Genomic DNA, 19613 nt, shown 5'->3' with positions numbered 1-19613 from the left:
TTTTTTTTTGTTTGTTTTTTATCAATCATTGCCGTCTTCGCCACACTTAAATCAATGGGTGTCAGTGCTCCAATAAATAACTACGTTTTCTGCCTGCTGTCTCCTCCTGTCTTGCCTTTGGGTGGGAGCTAGGGGTGGGTATCGTAAAAAGACCACTTATAGGGAGCCTGTATAGGGAGTAAACAACAACCACCATACACTGGTGTAACAAGTACAGCAGAATGCAAAGTTTGGTGAAAATGTGTTCCTGTGAATTGAGATTTGAGCTCTCAGAATACTGTGGACTTGGCCTGTTAGGGCTGTGGCTTTTTCACAGTCACGGTTAGAAAAGGCCAAATGAGACAAATTTCAAAGCTTTGTGAATGAGTGCGTTTACATGTACTCAAAAATCCCATCTGCACTTATCGGATTATTCAAATGGTCATTTAAAAGGCATGATCTAATTCCTTAGATCGGGTTACGGTCTAGAAATCTGATCGAGAGCTGGATTTTAGCTGAGTAATCAGATTTCTCCGTGCCCGTGTGCTCTTACTCTGATTTCTTTCTGATTTCTCAGTCTGCACATGTGCAAAAACAGAGCGCTGTACTGGAAATAAGCAAACGGCGTCGCCACAGGACGCAGCAAAACGCTTTCAGAGCGACGCTGAAACCAAATACGTGCTTGACGAAGATAAGAATTTAATTATTCTTCATCGTCTAGATGGAAAAACCAGCCGCGGCGTGAGCTTCGAGTCTTATGTTTACGTCACGGCTTCTGTGAGTTTATTGGCTGGTTGCAAAGAAATCCAGTTACTGTCTGACGCCTTTAGACCTGGAGTTTTCACATTATCTGATTACTCAAGTGCGTGTAAATGCGCTCGAACCTCGTCCCGACAATCAGCAGCCATTGGTTCCTCCAGACAGCCATTAAAAATAATTGATGTCCACAAAGCAGGCGAGTTTTCAGGCTCCCAGCCATTCGTGGCGAAGAGCTTGTACTAACCTTCACTCTCCCTGCTTGGTAGCATTGCATGATTTGGAGGCAACTTAACTAGCAGATGGCATTAGGACTAAACTGGGGACAAATCTGGGGGAAAAAATCCATATAACTATAATTTTGACCAGATTTGAGTATTTAGTTCAGTAGTTTGTGAAGCACCACTCTTTGAGCGGTGAATTAAAAAAAAAACTCTACCAAAAGGGAAATTCCACCAATTTTTCAAAACTCCTAGTCAGATTGGTTCGATGAGTGAAATGGCTATTGGCTAACTATTTTGCCTTAGAACACCCAGCATGTATCTCTCCACCATATAAATAAGAGCTATGTAAATAAGACAACAGGCCAAAACCTTAAACCATGTTTCACCACTATCACTTTCACTATCACCACTACTGTGAACAGGAGTGAATCTGCTAGTTTCTTTCCAAAGAAGCTTTTCACATCAAACCACTCTGAATAACTTTGCATAACCAAAGCATCAAATTTAAACAGACATTTTGAAAAAATGGTGGACTTTCCCTTTTTAAATAGGGGCAAAATTGAATTAAACAGTGTTTTAATTGGTAGCAGCTCGTGCAACTGTGAGCAGCAGAGGACGGTCGCATGCCTGCGGTGTCTTCTCATGGACGAGTTACACAACCCTCACACACGCGTGCACAGACGGAGGGGAGTCGACGGGATAGGACGTTTGAAGGTGAAACCGAGTTGCCGTGACAACTGATGTTGACTCCCCTGTTGCCTGGTAACGTGTGATGTCAATGCAAAGCAGCTCTGCTCTTTTTTTCCTCCGGCTCCCCGCCCTTCGCCTCTGCTGACAGAGATACGGCCGAGTGTTCACATGTGTCCTTGCTGTCTGTTGTGACATCACAGAGCGCTCGGGGATGAAGGCTGCTGGTGTGACCTGTGCTGTGCGGGTGGAGGTGAGAGAAGGCCTGCAGATCTCACGTCCTGAAGTTTCAGGCGCCTGTAGAGGACAAACATACCTCACAGTTCATCTGCAGGCAGCTAGTGTGACCTAGGTGTGTCTGCTGTCAATAACAGCCTTGGATACATATACAAAATAAACCTTCTTGGCTGTAAAGGACCTTCATGTTATGTGGAACCTTTCGAAACGTTCACTCCCACATCTCATTTCCACTGATGCTGCTTTAAAGAACCGTCTTGTGAAAGGTTCTCTATGCCTTCTGCTTTAAAGAACGTTTTTGTCTCCAGACCTTTATTTTCTCCTTGTTTCTGTGCTTATTGTCCCTTTTATCAGCTCCACTGACCATAAAGGTGCACTTTGTAGTTCTACAGTTTCAGACTGTAGTCCATCTGTTTCTCTGCATACTTTGTTGCCCTGTTCTTCAGTGGTCAGGACCCCAATAGAGCAGGTATTATTTGGGTGGTGGGTCATTCTCAGCACTGCAGTAACACTGACGTGGTGGTGGTGTGTTAGTGTGTGTTGTGCAGGTACGAGTGGATCAGACACAGCGGTGCTGCTGGAGTTTTTAAACGCTGTGTCCACTCACTGTCCACTCTATTAGACACTCCCACCTTGTCGGTCCACCTTGTCGATGTAAAGTCAGAGACGACGGCTCATCTGCTGCTGCACAGTTTGTGTCCAGTGGTCACGGATGCTGTTGGTAAGACGTTACATTGACTTTGCTCCGTTTTTCTTCGCTTACAGATAAATAAGTCTTGGACACCTACACTTTACAGGGTTACTAGTGGTCAGCCTTGTGGGTTGAGCGTCTCCAATGAAATACAGACAATATCATTTCATCAAGCTTTTTGCGGGGATTTTTCCGTTTGAAAATAGCCTGGGAATTTTATTTTGGCAGAAAAATGAGCTCATACATTATTGACTATTATGACAAACCATTCCAACTTTCCAGAAAGGATCGATGTGTTTTCACCGCCCTATTAGGAACTAAACTAAGGCAATGAATAATAATAGAAATGTGGTTTTGATTTGTTTATCTTTAAAACGTTTTGATGGCTGTTCACATGTTGCGTAATAATATTTCCCAAAAGCTCCGAGCTACAAGCAGACGGAAGTGTAGGGTGCTGGTCAGAGTGGTCCTGAGGCAAAGTCAGTTTCATAAATGTAGAGGAGAACGTGAGTTTCATCACTGAATGTGGGAATTTTTTACCATTTAATGTTCCTCTTTGTTTTTATTGGTGTTTTCTTTGTTTTGCTGAATGTGCATGACCGTTATTAGCGCCTCACTCTTAGCAGAAAAGGGTTCTATGACTTGTACCGACAGCAAAAGAGGCACACTTAAGTACGTCAGTAGTACATTTGAAGTGTAAACTCTTACATGGATACTATTTTATTTCATGTGTTTTATGAAAATTCACCTAAAATACACTTTTTTTTTTAAGTTAAGATTTTTAACGTAATACATTTTGAAATGTTTCAATTTCTTAATATACTGATACAAGCATGTATGTAATGGTCATCAACTTAAGTGTGTTATTTAAAAGGTAGATTTCAAAGCAGTGACTTTAAATGCTTTTGTATTTAATATTGTAGTTGCATTATAGTTGGAATCAAAATCAAACCAGCAATCAAATAAGAACATCAGGTGTGTGTATGTATGTATGTATACACTCACTGGCCACTTTATCAGGTGCTAGTAAAAGGCTGGACCCCCTTTTGCCTTCAGAACTGCCTTAATTCTTCGTGGCAGACTTTCAACAAGGTGTTGGAAACGTTCCTCAGAGATGTTGGTTGGTTATTTGAGTTCCTGCTGTCTTTCTATCATCTGGAACCAGTCTGCCCGTTCTCCTCTGACCTCTCACATCAACAAGGCATTTTCGTCCACACAACTGACCGCTCACTGGATATTTCCTCTTTTTCGGACCGTTCTCTGTAAACCCTAGAGATGGTTGTGTGTGAAAATCCCAGCAGATCAGCAGTTTCTGAAATACTCAGACCAGCCCGTCTGGCACCGACAACCACGCCACGTTCAAAGTCCCTTAAATCCCCTTTCTTCCCCGTTCTGATGCTCGGTCTGCACTTCAGCAAGTTGTCTTGACCACCTCTACAGGCCTAAATGCAGTGAGTTGCAGCCGTGTGATTGGCTGATGAGCTATTTGTGTTAACAAGCAACTACCTAATAAAGTGCCTAATAAAGTGCCTAATAAAGTGCCTAATAAAGTGCCTAATAAAGTGGCTAAGTGTGTATATATACACAAAGTTATATGTAGTTTCTCTTAACAATTGTATAAGCTAACTTCATTGCAAGAATAAGTTGTTTATAAAAGTGGTGGAACGTGTGTAACTAAAGTTTTGTACCTTGATGAACAAAAATGCACCTGCACAGTGTTTTTCAACAGTGTACAATTGAAATGTACATACTTGGGGCCCCCTGGTGGCTTGGAGACCCTAAGCATCCACCATCCATATAAAAAACGGCCCTGCCCGGCTAAAAGACGCCGTCAGTGAGACCTGTGTAGAATGAATATGTAGATTATTAATGCCAGCTAAGCTTCATGTATTCCACTAACCCTGAAAGGCACTTTTCAAAAGCAGTAATTGACTGTATTGACTGAGTTAATGAAAAACAGCATGTAATAGCCCAGCACGGTCCAAATGAACACGTAGAAGTAGCACATTCTGCCTATTTTAAGTACCGTCTTTGTGCTTCTAAGCCATTTCTAGGCCGACACAAGCGCGCCTGTGGTCCCCATGCAAAAGCCAAGGCTAACCATTAGCTGGGAGTGTTCGGAAAACAAAACATGCTGAACTGGTCACGAACATGACACATAAACCCGGGCGTGTGGTGAGGTTTTAACCCCAGAGCCTGTTCACAATGGAAAGAGGTTATGAAAGAGGTCAGACCAGGTCAGCTTAAAGGTCAAACATGCACGAGGTTTTTACTGTAAGGGAGTGGAACTGAATGGACCACATTTTAAAGTCTGAGCCATGATGCATCGATGTGAGCTTGTTCTGAAGTTTGGTCAGTGTGACTAGGCCTTGCTTGACCATCTGATTTGTTTTCGATGGCTGCTAGATTAGCCCCGCTCCTTTTAAAACCGCTTAAGTGCCTTACCCAAGCTATTATTACCTAAATAGCACCTTTAACCTAATTTCTAAGGCAGTAAAGAAGCCCAAACAGTCTATGTAACATTGTGTCGTCCTGAATGTGGTGAACAGCATAATTAACCTGAAACAGGCCATAGAACTCATGATGTTCATGCAGGAGCTTCAAACCAAACATCATGAGATCCAACCAAGCAAACACACACAGATCTGTAATTATAAAACACACAGTTCTGCTTCTAAATCGGATTGGCTGAGCCGTCTTCAAAGCCATTGTAAAATGCCCAAACATAGCTTTAGAGAATATTTTATAGGGGAATTCTGCTGATTTTTTCCACATTTCTGCGTAATTAAAGGGTTAAGATATAAACAAAGTCATTGAGAGCGGTTTGGTGTGAAACGCTCTGGTCTAGAGAAACTTACAGTCAGAATTGTTCACAGTGGTGGTGATAGGAACCAGACGTCCACCTCTAAAAGGTCCCTTGCAGAAAGTGCTGCCTGATGCCTGAGACATTGTTTTATGATATTTACCACGTTGTTTACCTCTCAACCATAAAATTATGCGGGTGGAATTCATTTTTAATAACGATAGCTGCTCTAGATAACAGCATTCTGCGAATGCACGTTGATTGGCTTGATTTGTTTGGGTTGTTTACTTACATAATGTAAAGTAGTAACTTTAACAGTGACAGTGGTTGGTTAGTGTAGTGTAGTGGTTAACACCTCTGCCTTCTACGCTGTAGACTGGGGTTCAATCCCCCACCTGGGTCAGCACCCTACACTATACCAATGAGAGTCCTTGGGCAAGACTCCTAACACCGCCTTCGCCTACCTGTGTAAAATGATCAAATTGTAAGTCACTCTGGATAAGAGCGTCAGCCAAATGCCATAAATGTAACTTGCGCAACAAACTCAAGGAAAGTTAACATTTACCCTCAAACGTCTGACCGACTCAAGATGCTAACATTTGCCATTTGTTGTTACAGCTTTCCAGAACTTTACAGTTTGTTTTCCGTTAAACTTTACAGTGGTCAGCTCGTGGTACATCTTCATTCTATAGGACTTTCATTCACTGCACTTAACTCAGTCTTTTATCGCCATCTGGTGTAGAGCGAGAGGAATTACCGCTACTCACCGACTCTCGCCAGATGAAGCCACATTGCATTCATTTGGACTTATTTTGATACTTTTTCTTGTTTTTTTTTGGCAGAAAATGTTCATTAAATGACAAAAACAAACGACATTTGCTGAATGAGAACGTTTGCATGCCGGTTTTCCTACCAAACACAAATCTTCTGATAAGGCCCCGACACCAGAACCCGTTTCCAGAGCGCTGTTGTCATTTTAAAGAGAAATTTGACCCCAGGGCACTGGTTGTGTTTCACTAGTGCTTGTAAAAAAAAATGCTGATTTTCACCAGAGGACAAATTACGCATATCCTGCGCGTGAGTGAGAGTGGAGACACTCTCAGTAAAGTTGTACTCGAGCAAATACAAAGAAGGAGCTTTTAAAAGTACTGTGAGTATTTTGATGCATTTCTATTAAGAAGTACTCCAGAGCAGTTTAAAACTCTCTAAAAACTCGCTGGCTATTAAAACACAACATTACTCGGAAACGATTATTTCCGATATTCAAAAACTCGGATGTTTGATATACATACTAGTATACGTACTCGAAAAGAGTACTTAAGTATGCTCTTAAAAATAATGGTTCTTAAATGGCTTTTGGCTCAGACGGGCAGTTTCTGAACATTTGTGGGGGCCGTCACCCATCAATCCAGTCCTTTTGTATACAAGAACAGAAAAAAATGAGAATTATTAGTTTAGAAAAGAGAAAGGGCTTGAATAAGTTCTAAAAATGTACATAATCTACGCCCGCTAGAGGCGTGGGGGCCCTAATGGCCCTGCTTGGACTTGTTCTGTCCTGTTGAGAGTCGCCATATGCCCCCTTTTTTGGGACAATTTTGGGAAATTGCCTGAAATGACTGGGACTTTGCCACCCTATGCTGCCCTCTTGCCCTGCGTGTTCCGCTTTGAAAACCAAAATATAGCAAAAAGCTTTAAATGGCACAGATATCGAATGAATCGCGTCTCATTTGCAAAAATGTGAAGGTTTTCACTGAAAGGTTCTTTAGGGAAAAATGTTCTTCTGTCACTCCCAGCGAATCCTTTTTGGCACCTTTGTTGTTTTATTTCCAGTCATTCAGCAGGTCTCCGTCACATCACTGGTGGAAATGAGGCTGAAAGCTGTTTAACATGACGGTGAAACAGCTTTGGGAGTCCTGGGACCCACAGCTTGGATTTTAAATGAAACCTGAGCTACAGAACCTGTTTCATACAGTAACAGAGAGACTTGGAGGTTCTTAACTACAGGAACTGAGCCAGTGGATTCTGAGGTTGAATGTATGAAGAATCTGTCAAATCTGGCAATATAAATATCTCATATTTATTAGGCTACAAGGCTAATGTGGCCAAAATAATTGTGCCACAAAATTCATTTCTGCTTATGTTTCTTATGTATGCTACACGCATTTGATCGTTTTTTTGTACAGTGAGCGAAACTAAACTTTATTTGAGACTATTTGGTCACCTTGAATGCAGAATGGACCCTTTTAATCTTAATTCTTATCTGTAAGTATTATATCATATTCAATTGTATCATCCAGTATCAAACTAACTCAGCAAACTTGAGACACTCATTTACCATTTAGATAAGGGGGGGTTGGAGGGTACGTTGGATCTTTTAAACTATCACTTTAAAGCAGTGCTCAGTGTTGGACTGGTGAGTGGTGGTCTCTGTAGGCCACTGGAGTTCATGCACAGCTCTTTGGAATGCACGTAAGCGTGAAACCCCCAGGTGGAGGTGCGTCAGAAGAGGAGGGAAGACTTTTCCATGATCCGTCTGCTGGGATGTAGGAGCTGCACTTGTTGTTGTCCTTACCCTCCCTTTGGTTTGCACCATCTCTTGTATGTACAGATGTTTTACCACAAAAATATTTATCTACAGTCGCATGGAAAAGTTAGAACACCCCTGGACAAACGACACATTTTTGTTATTTTCTAAGTGAAAATTAGTGAACACATCATTCTACAGAGAACATAATTAAATATGCAATTTTCTGCCCATTTTAAGTTAAGTGATACTTTTTTTAATCCCACAAACGGGGAAATTCCACCTCCGCATTTAACCCATCCGTGAAGTGAAACACCACATACACACTAGTGAATACACACACACTAGGGGGCAGTGAGCACACTTGCCTGGAGCAGTGGGCAGCCCTATGCATGGCGCCTGGGGGTTAGGTGTCTTGCTCAAGGACACCTCAGTCATGGACTGTCCGCACTGGGGATCGAACCAGCAGCTTTCCGGTCACAGGGCCAGCTCCCTAACCTCCAGCCCACAACTGCCCCCAAGATAGTTTATCGCTGTTGTTGGGAGAAAACCTCGTATCTCTAAAATGGTAACTTTACAGGAGAAGGAAAAAACCTACTTTATTTTTAATGTAAGTCAATGGAACCAGATTTTCTTCCAAGTCATTTTGGGTCATTTCTTTTGGCCCATTCATCATGAAATTTACACACAATGTAAAGCGCAATGGGCGTATTCAAATTATTTCAAAAACTGAAAAATGGCAAAAATGGAGACATCTTTTTCTCCTCGGCCTTCCTCTACATCACTTTTCCACTAGGCTGGGAGGGTGAGGGCCAGCACCTGCTTCCTCTGAGGAATGAATCGCTACTGCTGCTAACACTGCCACTGGGCAGCTCAACACGCTTGGAGGAGAACACTAACTGCTAATTGTGTTATGTCAGCTAACAGACACTCATGTTGGCTAGCATCACGCTGAGTGATGGACGGGAAAGAGAGAACCATTTCTACCCACCTAGACAGCGTGAGGACAATTACACTGGACACCTGAGCACGACTGACCATAGCATCTCCACGGGACTGAAATCAGAATCTCCTGATGATTGAACCAACAGACAGAAGACGGACAGTGAACTGAGGACAGGTCGAGCACGGCATCAAACAAATGATGTCAAGTTTGAGGGAATATCAAAGTAAAATAAACTATTGTTGTATAACTTGTTCATAAATCATGATATGATGGTAAGATGGTAAGATATGCTCTTGAGAATAAAGGGGCGAGAGCGGGACTTGCTCTTTGGAGAGAAAGAAGCGTTCAATGGATGGTTCTTCGGAAATAAATAAATAATTAAATAAAAATGTTTTTTAAAGCTTAAAGAACCGTTTAAAGTTCAAAGGAACCTTTGTTTTTTTTAAAGAAGTGATGGTGTTTCAGGAAAGTGAGTCTGAATGTACAGTTATAACGGATATCTTAAATATTAGCTTTATTTTTATGAGCATATCGCCGCTGTCGGAACAAAACCTTCTATCTCCATTTTTGTCGATTTTCAGTTTTTGACAGAAATTGAAAGTGCATGTCGGCCTTTATATTGTGTGTAAATTTCATGAAGGATGGACCAAAATAAACCGGCAAAAATGACTTGGGAAAAAAGTCTGGTTCCATTGACTTACATTGAAAGTAATGTAGGCTTTTCCCTTCTCCTGTAAAGTTACCAATTTTAGAGATACGGGGTTTTGTTCCGACAGCAGCGATATGATGTCATGATTTACAAACAGGTAATACGACGATAACTGATCCTCCATCTGAACTGATTTTACAGTGAACTTTGCAGCCGTTCACTCAAACTTAAACATTGATTTTATCATTATATGAGGGCAGAGTTCAGAAAAGGCAAACCTTGACACGGTAACTTGAGTCTATTGTTTATAAGGAAAAATATCACTAAAATTTCACCTGTAAATAACCATAGACAATCCTGAAAATGACCCAGTGCTTGCACAAATGGAATGTCTGGCTTGCTGTCTTGGCTTGTTTAAGGATGAACTGCAGCTGTATTTAGTAAGTCATGGACTTTGTTCTTGCTACATTTGTACTGTTAGTCATATGGTTGAATTCCTTACATTACAGAGCTACACAAACAACACAGACTTTAATATTTACCTTACATTCTAATATCAAAGCCATCTTTACTAATATCATGACTAATAATCATCAGTATATAAATACAATGCCACATTGGTCTTAGCTTAAACGAAGGCAAAAGAATTTTCCAGTAAAAAAAATGATTGCATTTTAAGAAACATGAACATTGCTTAATAGTAGTAGGCACTGTGTGGGAAAATTCGGCTGTGATTTTAAAAAAAATTAATACAAATAAAAATGATAAAATTTCCATTCCTGTTCTTTTGTGGCAAACCATGTAGCTACTAATGTAGCTAGCCATGAGGCAGTAATATAGAAAGCACAATAAACATGAGAACTTTCTGGCTTCCCTATTTAAAGCCTTGATCAGGAATTACTGCCACTGGTCAAAGCTTGGCCAGTTTTTGGTTGAGCAATATAAGCTGGAACAGCAATGCTAACAAGACTGCATCCACCAAAAGCTAAAACAGGCAGGCTATTGCACCAGAACAGCAATTCCTTGTTAGGGCTACGGAGAGATCAGTACAGTAGAAACTTATCATAAGCATCATAGAACGTTTACATTTCACATTTCTACATAATTCCACCAAAGAGATGTACACAAAGTCATTCAGGGTGGTCTGATGTAGTGAAACTGACCGCTTCTTATTTTCTTTATAGTGGTGGTGATAGGAACCAGGGGTCACTGGGACTGCAATACAAATATAACCATTTTATTTACTATCAAAACCAAAACCCAAACGCTTTATATGGAATGTTGATTTATGGTAAAAAAAAGTGTAAAATCTGAAAAATAAGATTTATTTGGGGACTATTTTGTGTTAGAACACCTGGCATGTGTTGTAGGACAAAAAGCTCAGTACAAAAATATCATAAAATCTCTCAGAGATGTGGCAGTGTGTTAATAACGTGTATAACTTTCTGTGAGGGAGCGTTCAGAAGCATAAAACTCCTCAGACGTCTGGTTCCTATCACCGCTGTGCACAGTCCTGAGTCAGTAAGTTTCTCTAGAACGGAGCACTGCACATCAAACCACTCTAAATGACTTTGTTCGGGAATTAACAATGTTATTATGTCAAAAATGAAAAATCAGTGGAATTCCCCTTTAAGGTTGGGTGTCTGAATGTATATAGCTGTATTCCAGCACGTCAGCATTGCTTACAATCTCCACCCAGTTCAGCAGGGATAGATTTACAGTTGCCTAAAGCCCAACTACTCAAGGTCCAGGGTGCATCGAGTACAAGCACAGCAAGTTAATAAATACAGTAGTTTGAATTTTGCACTCACAAGTCAGAGACCCTTCTACTCGTGTCCCTGAGGTGCCTGTTTTTTTTTCTGTTTATCTAACACATTCTGAGCCAGCTTCTCAGAGCCATTGTTAGCCATATTCTTTGATTGAAAAGCAAAGAGAGGACAGTCAAGAGAACAGGCCTCGTCATGTTCAGAGAAACTGGCCCTCGAGGCTTAAAACTTTGTGACATCTGAGATTCTGTGTTCCCCTTCTAACTGTTTAGTGTCCCGTTCCCTGAGCAGGTTTTTGGTGCTGTCCATCACGTCCACTGACACTTCTCCAGATGAGCGGGACTGGCTCGCTTTATGTTCTGAAACTAATTTAGACTCTACCGGGCAGCAGGACAGTTTGAGACATGCAGAGTCAGTGGACATGCAGGGGTTGCTACACTGGCTGCTGTCCAGGTCATCGTCGCTGACCTCCAGCTGAGCAGTAACGCTGTGGATGCCGGCTTTGTGGAAGATCTCCCGGATCTGGGTATGGAGGCTCTTGAATTGGGATTCGGAAAATTCTGAGTTTAATTTGACATGCAAGGTGGCTACATTGCGATCCTTGACCAACTCCCACACGTGAACTTCATGGACGCCGATGACCCCGGGCAGCCGGCACACGTCCACCACTGTGTGGATGGAAGGGAGAAAAAGAAGAAGCTGGAATTGAGCTGAAAGATGTTCTAAACAGATCTGCAGTAACCGCCACAAATAATAAAAGCTCGTTTTATATTTATATTATTTGTCATTTTATATTCATTATTTCCCAACATTTGCTCATTGAAACAAGCATGAAAATTGTGTGGAAAGTGCAGATTCACCTGTGTTTGCAAGTAAAAGAGGAGATTTTTATTATGATTTCAACCTAATGAAATCTTATTCCACACAGTCTTTGCAGGAAAGAAAATTATAGTCTACATTTTTGCCACGTTTTTATTTCCTGGCACTGAAACAAATGGAAGTGCAGACTGTTGTTGCAGAATAAAAACTGAATGTAAATGTAAATTATCTATATAATTAGTTATGTTCTAAGAGTTCCCATGTGTAGGAGTATTTACTTAAAAGTGGAACTTTTATTACAGATAAAGCCATTAGCAAGGCCAGTTCTAGACCATAGTAGTTCCTATGGTAACAACATGCAATAAACAAACGTCCAAACTTCTTATTTTTAGATGCCTGGGGGTTCTCATTGACCTGGCCTTTAACTCACTCGCACACGTTTAGCAGCTGAAGCTGAAGCACAAGGGGGCCTTTTTAGCTCTGAAGTGTTTTTTTTTTTTTTTTGCAGACCACGAAAAGAGCGAAAACTCTTAGTTGTTTAGCAGAAAGGAGAACAGGCTGCTACCCTCATCAAAAAAGGACTTGGCAAGTGCTGATTCCAAAGAAGTAAACGAACAGAAAAAATTGGTTGGTGATGGATCTTGTTGGCACTTATGACTTGCCTCTGTGGCATCTTAAGCTGGTGGTCCATATCCTATAATAAAACCAACACATTTTTGTCACAGCAGCGATGTGGAGGTCCCTGACAACACAGCTGCCCCAGGCACTTGCCTCAACTGCCTCCGGCCCTGGCCATTAGGCTCTAAAGAGTGCATAAATAAAGCCCTAAAGCAAAAGGTTTGGTCATTTTAGCCCCTTCATACTCACATATTGTGGAGACGGTCATGTCAGGTGGGCTCATCTGCAGAAGAATGCTAGTGGTCTCTTTCATGAGGGGAATGGCCGAGGACAGGATGATGATCACCATCACCAGCGTCAAGCTGGGGTCCACGTAGCACTGCCAGTTACAGGTGCCGTTGTCGGGCAGGGGCCATACATAAAACAGAACGGAGGCCACCACCACAACCACTGACCCCAAAGCATCGTTCAGCACGTGGAGTAAAACTCCTGAGAACGAGGAAGAGAGTTGAGTGAGGTAGAGGGAGGAAGAGCAACAAGTGTAATCAACTATAAACAATGCAAATGCAACAAAACAATGCAAAGCCATCACGTCCATCACATCTCTACGCTGCACACCTAAGGCACACACCAATCAGGCTTGACATTCTGACCACCTCCTTGTTTCTACGCTCACTGTCCACTTTATCAGCTCCTCTTACTGTATAGCTGCACTTTGTAGCTCTACAGTTACAGACTGTAGTCCATCTGTTTCTCTGATACTCTGTTACCCTGTTCTTCAGTGGCCAGGACCCCCATGGACCCTCACAGAGCAGGTAGTATTTGGGCGGTGGATCATTCTCAGCACTGCAGTGACACTGATGTGGTGGTGGTGGTGTGTTAGTGTGTGTTGTGCTGGTCTGAGTGGATCAGACACAGCAGTGCCGCTAGAGTTTTTAAACACTGTGTCCACTCCCTGTCCACTCTGTTACCTACAAAACGTGTCCGGATTTTCCTCCCTTACTCTTCATACCAAGCAAGATACCTCGATGAACATGCGCTGTGACATACAGCCAAAGTATCAACACCCACCTGCTTTGTGCTGACAAAACCTTTGCGGTAAACAAAAACACTATGCAGACCATTTTAAACAAAGGCAAGGTGTCCCCAAACTTTTGACCAGCAGAGGTAAGTGATAGCTGCGCGCACGATAAGTCCAGAGAACCCACCTCTAATGTTCAGCGGCTGACCGTCACTCTGATTCTTATCTGTCTCCTGTGAGTCAGTCTGTTGGGCGAGGGAGCCTGTGGATGGACAGAAAACCAGTGCTGAGCGCACTTGCTGGCATTCAGGGGGTTAAGAACCATTTACACAGATCTGGGGAGAACAGCACGAACATGTGGAGACGGTTAAAAACGAAGGTTGAGAAGATCACACTGTAAAAAGTGAAGCAACTGTCAAAGGCTGGCAAAGAAAGCACAGTTCAAACGGCTTTTCATTCAAAACATGCCACCCACAGCCACTGTGCATGCACACGTTTACATGCGTCTGCGACGGTGCAAACAGGGTCAAGCTCACAGTCGTGAGTTGATTACAGTTTAATTAACTGTATTTCTCAACATAACCTCTCGACGCGCTCCCTGATTTGTTCTTCATGACGTTACATATAAGCATAGACTGCTCACTTACTTTTGCATTATCTTGATTTTTTCTCCTTCTTCGTTTCTGAGAGCAGTGTGCCACAATTTTGACTAAATATGTCAAAATAATGACAATTTCTCTAGATATTAGCTTACAATGTCACTTTAAGGAGTTATTGTTTCAAAAATTTGACTTACTCTGTCAAAATAATGATTTTCTCTAAATATGTAACTTGTTATGTCAAAATAGAACAGATTTTTCTCAAAATATTGACTTACTATGTCAAAATAAAAGACTTATTTAATCAAAATATTGACGTACTTTGTCCATATAATGACCTATCTCTCTAAATTTTGACTGTCAATACTAATTTTCTTTAAGTATTGGCTTACTATGTCAAAATAATAACTTATTTTCTCAAAATATTAACCTACTACGTCAACAAAATGTCTTGTTTCTCTAAATTTTGGCTTAAGATGTCAAATTAAGGACTTCTCTAAATTTTGACTTAGTATGACTTTTTTTATATTGGTTTACTATGTCGGAATAATGACTTTTAATCTGTAAACATTCATTATTAAGTGGAAATAATGATTTGTTGTCTCTAAATATTAGCTTACTATGTCAAAATAAAGACTTATTTTGCCAAATTACTGACTTACGATGCTGAAATAATGACTTATCAGAGTAATACCCAAAATATATTATGTCGAAATTTCGCCTCAGTAACTCGCCAAAGTAACTTGTCATGATTTTCACATACTAAAGTAATATTTTTGACAAAATGAGTGGTTATTTCGACAAACTACGCCAAAGGTTTGACATCCTGCCAGGAAAAGAGAAAGGAAAGTAAGACTTTTCCTGCTGTGTCTGGCGGGACGGGCTTCACAGAATTGTCGAAAAGAGTCAATAAAGAAATAAAAATCGCTGACTCACGCAAACCGCGACTCGGGCTCGTTTCCCCCACCCGTATTGCGGTGCTCGACTTTGCTGTGCTATGATTGGCCAGAACTGTTCGTGAACAGGAGCCACTAGCCAATCACGAAGCGCTCAAGAGCGGCTCGCCGCAATACGGGTGGGAAATCAAAAGTAACGCACTTTCTGTGCGGATAAAAGAGTTTAACGCTCGTTTGCTCCTCGCGCTACCGACCCCTAGTTAAACGTGTCGTGTAGAAGCGAAAGGGCGGCAACCGTTGCGAAAATATGAGCACCTGCTTCTCCGTTCATGACCACTTTCTCAATGCCCTTCTCCTCCGCTCCTCCACGCCGGCCTCTCCCGCACATCGACCGGCAATCCTGGAAGATGAAAAGCCCCACCACGTTGACCGCCAGCCCCAGCGAGCCGACCACCAGCACCAGGAAGGGGTCGTCGATGGGCTCGGGCCGGCTGAGCCTCTTGATGGCCTCTGCCGAGATGGAGAAGAGGAGGGCGGTCAGGAAGACGGCATTGGAGAGCGCGCCCACCACCTCCACCCTGGCCAGGCCGTAGGAGCAGCGCTCCGAGCCGCTGCGGCGCGACAGGCGGGCGGACAGCAGCCCCACACACAGCGACACCATGTCGGACAGCATGTTGAAGGAGTCCGAGACCAGCGCGATGGAGTTCCCCGCGTAGCCCGCCACGATCTCCACCACGAAGAACACCACGGTGATCACCAGCATGAAGATCAGGCGGCAGGTTTTGCCCGTGTAGCGACCCATTCTCTCTCTCTCTCTCTCTCTCTCTCTCTCTCAAGGTGGTCTAAAGTGCGCGCGCACTCGCGGAGGGGAAATCAGCACGCGATGCTTGTTTGTCAGCCCTCGGTCCTTTAAAAGCCTTCGGCTCGCCCCCCCCTCACCCCTCCCTCACCCCCCTCCTCCATCGCCCCCCCCCCTCTGCTCCATCCATTCAGAGTTCAGCTCCTGCAGCACCTGCGACAGGTAAGGCAGAGGGGGCGGGGCTACAGAGGGGTTGGTTGCTATGGATATAGTGTGGCAATGTTGAATTTAAAGGAACACTATTAAGCATGTATTGTTATTAATAATAATAATAATAAATCACAATTGTAATGATATGAATAAATAAAGAACATATTATTATACTATTATTACATTATACCGTTATTAATTACGAAAGTTAATGATTAGCATATCATGCTGTCACGACATCTCCATGTTTATTTGTTTGTTTGTTTACATGCTTTAAAACACGCCGGTTTTCCTTGACATTGAGTGCGACTGGACAAGTACACGTACAAGTACAAGCAAATGGTCCAATAGCAGTGATATATAATAATATATAATACTTCTGTTAAAAATAGTTTTATTCTGTTAGTATGTCCTTTTTTAAAGGACACGCATCAACGTAAACTCAGTTTTTCCAACTTTTTTTTTTTTAAACATCATATTTTCCATACTTTTCCATATGACGCTGTTGTTGGAACAAGACATTGTGTTTTCATTTTCTTAAATTTTCAGTTTTTGACATAAATTGAAAATGCATGTCGGCCTTTATATTGTGTGTAAATTTCAGGAAGGATGGACCAAAATAAACGGCCAAAAATGACTTGGAAAGACGTCTGGTTCCATTGACTTACATTATAAGTAAAATAGGATTTTTCCATTTTTCCTTCTCCTGTAAAGTTACCATTTTGGAGATACGAGGTTTTGTTCCGACAGCAGCGAGATGTAAAATAATCTGCAGAAACTGCCCGTTTTGAATTCACTGTGTTTGTGATGTAAACAACACATTTGTAAACAACACATATGTAAAAAACACATTTACATATACCCATCTAATTAGGTTGCAGCAGTTTAGCCCCACCCCTTCATATTGAAGTTATAAGGGGTGTTTCAGCCTGGACTGCTTTGGCTGAGGCATAATACAAAGCAACTAATCACAACAGTTCATTTGCATATTTATTTACATATCGTTAGAACAAAACCTCGCATCTCCTAAATGATAGCTTTACAGGACACAGGAGTAAAACATACTAACTTGTAATGGAAGTTAATGTAACGTTTTTTTTTTCCAAGTGGTTTCGGACTATTTCTATTGGTCTGTTTGGCATGAAACTGTAACACAATGCAAAGTGTAACGAGTTTATAAATTATGCAAAAAACCTACGAGAGTGGAGATGCAGAGTTTCTACTCGACAGTGATGATATATCCAGCCTGTTCATCATAAGGGGTATAAAGAGAGTCTTTTAACCATGAATTATTACTGCTTCTGGTATATAAGCCCAGACGGATGGTGTGACTCAGACAAAATAAAAGACACTAAACATGTACGATGTGTCTTTTAACAATCATTAAACTTTTAAAGAGTTAAAACTTCATCCCAGAGATTTATTACTTTTCTTACATCCCTTATGTAACGCCCATAATCAATAACTCTCTAGATCTTTGAGACTTCTACCACAGGTCACTGACTTATCTGACATCTTTCCTGTGTGTGATGTGTGTGCCTCTGATTAATCGTACCTGTGAACTGAACTGCACTAATAATAAGGATTAATCTTAAATAATGCAGTGGCTATTAATGTGGCTCAGCACCTTCAGGTGTCTTTGAGGTAACTGACTGAAATCCGAACTGTGTTTCTCCCTCACGTAGTCGTGAATCTCATGGAGGTCGGCTGGGGTAAGAAAGGTGACACGCCTTTACACACGTTTACAGGGAACACACCCCTGGACTGAAAATGATACAATGATACTGGAAGTCAGAAACCTCGTATCTCCAACATGGCAACTTTACAGGAGACGGAAAAAACATACTTTTAATAGAAGTCAATGGAACCGGATGTTCTTCAGAGTTATTTTTTGTTCCATTTCTTTTTGGTCTGTTCATCGTGAAATTTATACACAGTGTAAAGGACAACAAACATGCTAGAATTACGTCAGAACCTGAAAAGCACCAAAAACGGAGATACATGGTTTTGTTCAGACAGCAGTGAAGCATCATTGCTGCCCAAAGAAAAACATGTATCTCCATTTTTGTCCATTTTTATTTTTCCTCACCATTTTAACAGCTGTTCTTGTACATTGTGTCAACATTTCACGATGAATGGACCAATAATAATGAAGTAAATATGGTTTACATGTGACGTTTACCCACATGTAACATCACATGTAAACCATGTATATCGGAAGGAAACCTCGTTTTCCAAAATTAACAAAAAGGTAACTTTACAGGAGAAGGAAAAAATAACCTACTTTACTTTTAATGTAAGTCAGTGGAACCAGAATTTTCTCCAGGTAATTATGGGTCAGTTCTTTTGACCCGTTCTTCAAGAATTTTACACACAATGTAAAAGTTAACAGGCATTTCCAAATTATGCCAAAAACTGAAAAAGGACAAAAATGGAGATACAAGGTTTTCCTCCGATAGCAGTGATGTACGTTTATCTGTGTGAATGACTAAAGGCTTGTTTTTTTACCTGTAGGCACCTGATTGTAACTGGTGCACCATTTAAGATGGACCAGGAATTTTGAATAAGAGGCCACTCCAGCATCCCATGCAGTCAAGCCTCCAACCACCAGACACTGCTTAGAGTTAAGTTCTCTCTAAAAGACTTAGTTTCTTACACTGTATGACACACTGTTGTTTCTAAAGATGGACAAAAGTCGCATAAAATCAGTAGCAGCAGCCATTAATTACAAGTTATTCATTTTTAAAGAGATATTTCTGAGAAGATCTGAAGATGTACGATATACGATAATCCACCTGCCTGAAAAAGGGAGAAAGTCAAAGTGAAAGAACAGCAAAACGTTATAAACTGATTAAAAGCTACAGAGAAAATGAGTCTCCTAACAACCACCTGGGAGACCTGGAAGACACCAAAACTGGCCCCACCAGATAATCAGCACTTTAAACTTTCATCTCTAGAGAGAGGAGAAAGTCCAGCTCCACAGAGACAGACACATCAAAGAAGCTCACAGAAGCTGCTGGTGTTCTCAGAACAATGGACTGACCACCCCAGAGTCCAGACCGCAGTTTTTCTGCTTGTTTTCCTGGCAGTGAAAAATAATTTTATCCCGTGGTTGGTTAGTGTAGTGGTTAACACCCCTGCCTTTTACACTGTAGACTGGGGTTCAATCCCCACCTGGGCAAACACCCTACACTATACCAATGAGATTCCTTGGGCAAGACTCCTAACACCACCTTGGCCTACCTGTGTAAAATGATCAAGTTGTAAGTCGCTCTGGATAGCCTAGTCCAGCCTTTTTGACTGGAAATGAATGGTCAGTCTCAGCACTACTGTCACTTATCCATAGACCTCCATGTCTGTATCCATTAAAGCAACTCTGGTGATTGTTA

At 41.6% G+C, this 19613-nt stretch overlaps 1 protein-coding gene across 1 annotated transcript; it reads right to left on the bottom strand.

The window, feature by feature from the left end:
- Window positions 1-9788: 9788 nt before the first annotated feature.
- Window positions 9789-16109, bottom strand: slc30a10 (solute carrier family 30 member 10). Its single transcript, XM_017720996.2, has 4 exons — window positions 15531-16109; window positions 13908-13982; window positions 12949-13188; window positions 9789-11930 (listed from the first exon to the last, which is right to left on the bottom strand). Exons 1-4 carry the CDS (start codon window positions 16015-16017, stop codon window positions 11485-11487), a joined length of 1248 nt encoding a protein of 415 aa, XP_017576485.2. The 5' UTR covers window positions 16018-16109; the 3' UTR covers window positions 9789-11484.
- Window positions 16110-19613: the final 3504 nt, after the last annotated feature.

This window comes from Pygocentrus nattereri, chromosome 5, assembly GCF_015220715.1.
Source record: "Pygocentrus nattereri isolate fPygNat1 chromosome 5, fPygNat1.pri, whole genome shotgun sequence".
NCBI classification, from domain to species: domain Eukaryota; kingdom Metazoa; phylum Chordata; class Actinopteri; order Characiformes; family Serrasalmidae; genus Pygocentrus; species Pygocentrus nattereri.
This window is presented reverse-complemented; position numbering and strand designations above follow the sequence as displayed.

Bases quoted from the DNA above. Each gene is read 5' to 3' on its own strand.
- slc30a10 (XM_017720996.2), bottom strand. From the start codon at position 16,017: ATGGGTCGCTACACGGGCAAAACCTGCCGCCTGATCTTCATGCTGGTG. The intron at 13,983-15,530 runs GTGCTCATATTT...GTCCATCCACAG, and splicing joins GGTCATGAACGGAGAAGCAG to GCTCCCTCGCCCAACAGACT. The intron at 13,189-13,907 runs GTGGGTTCTCTG...CCTCGTTCTCAG, and splicing joins TCAGCCGCTGAACATTAGAG to GAGTTTTACTCCACGTGCTG.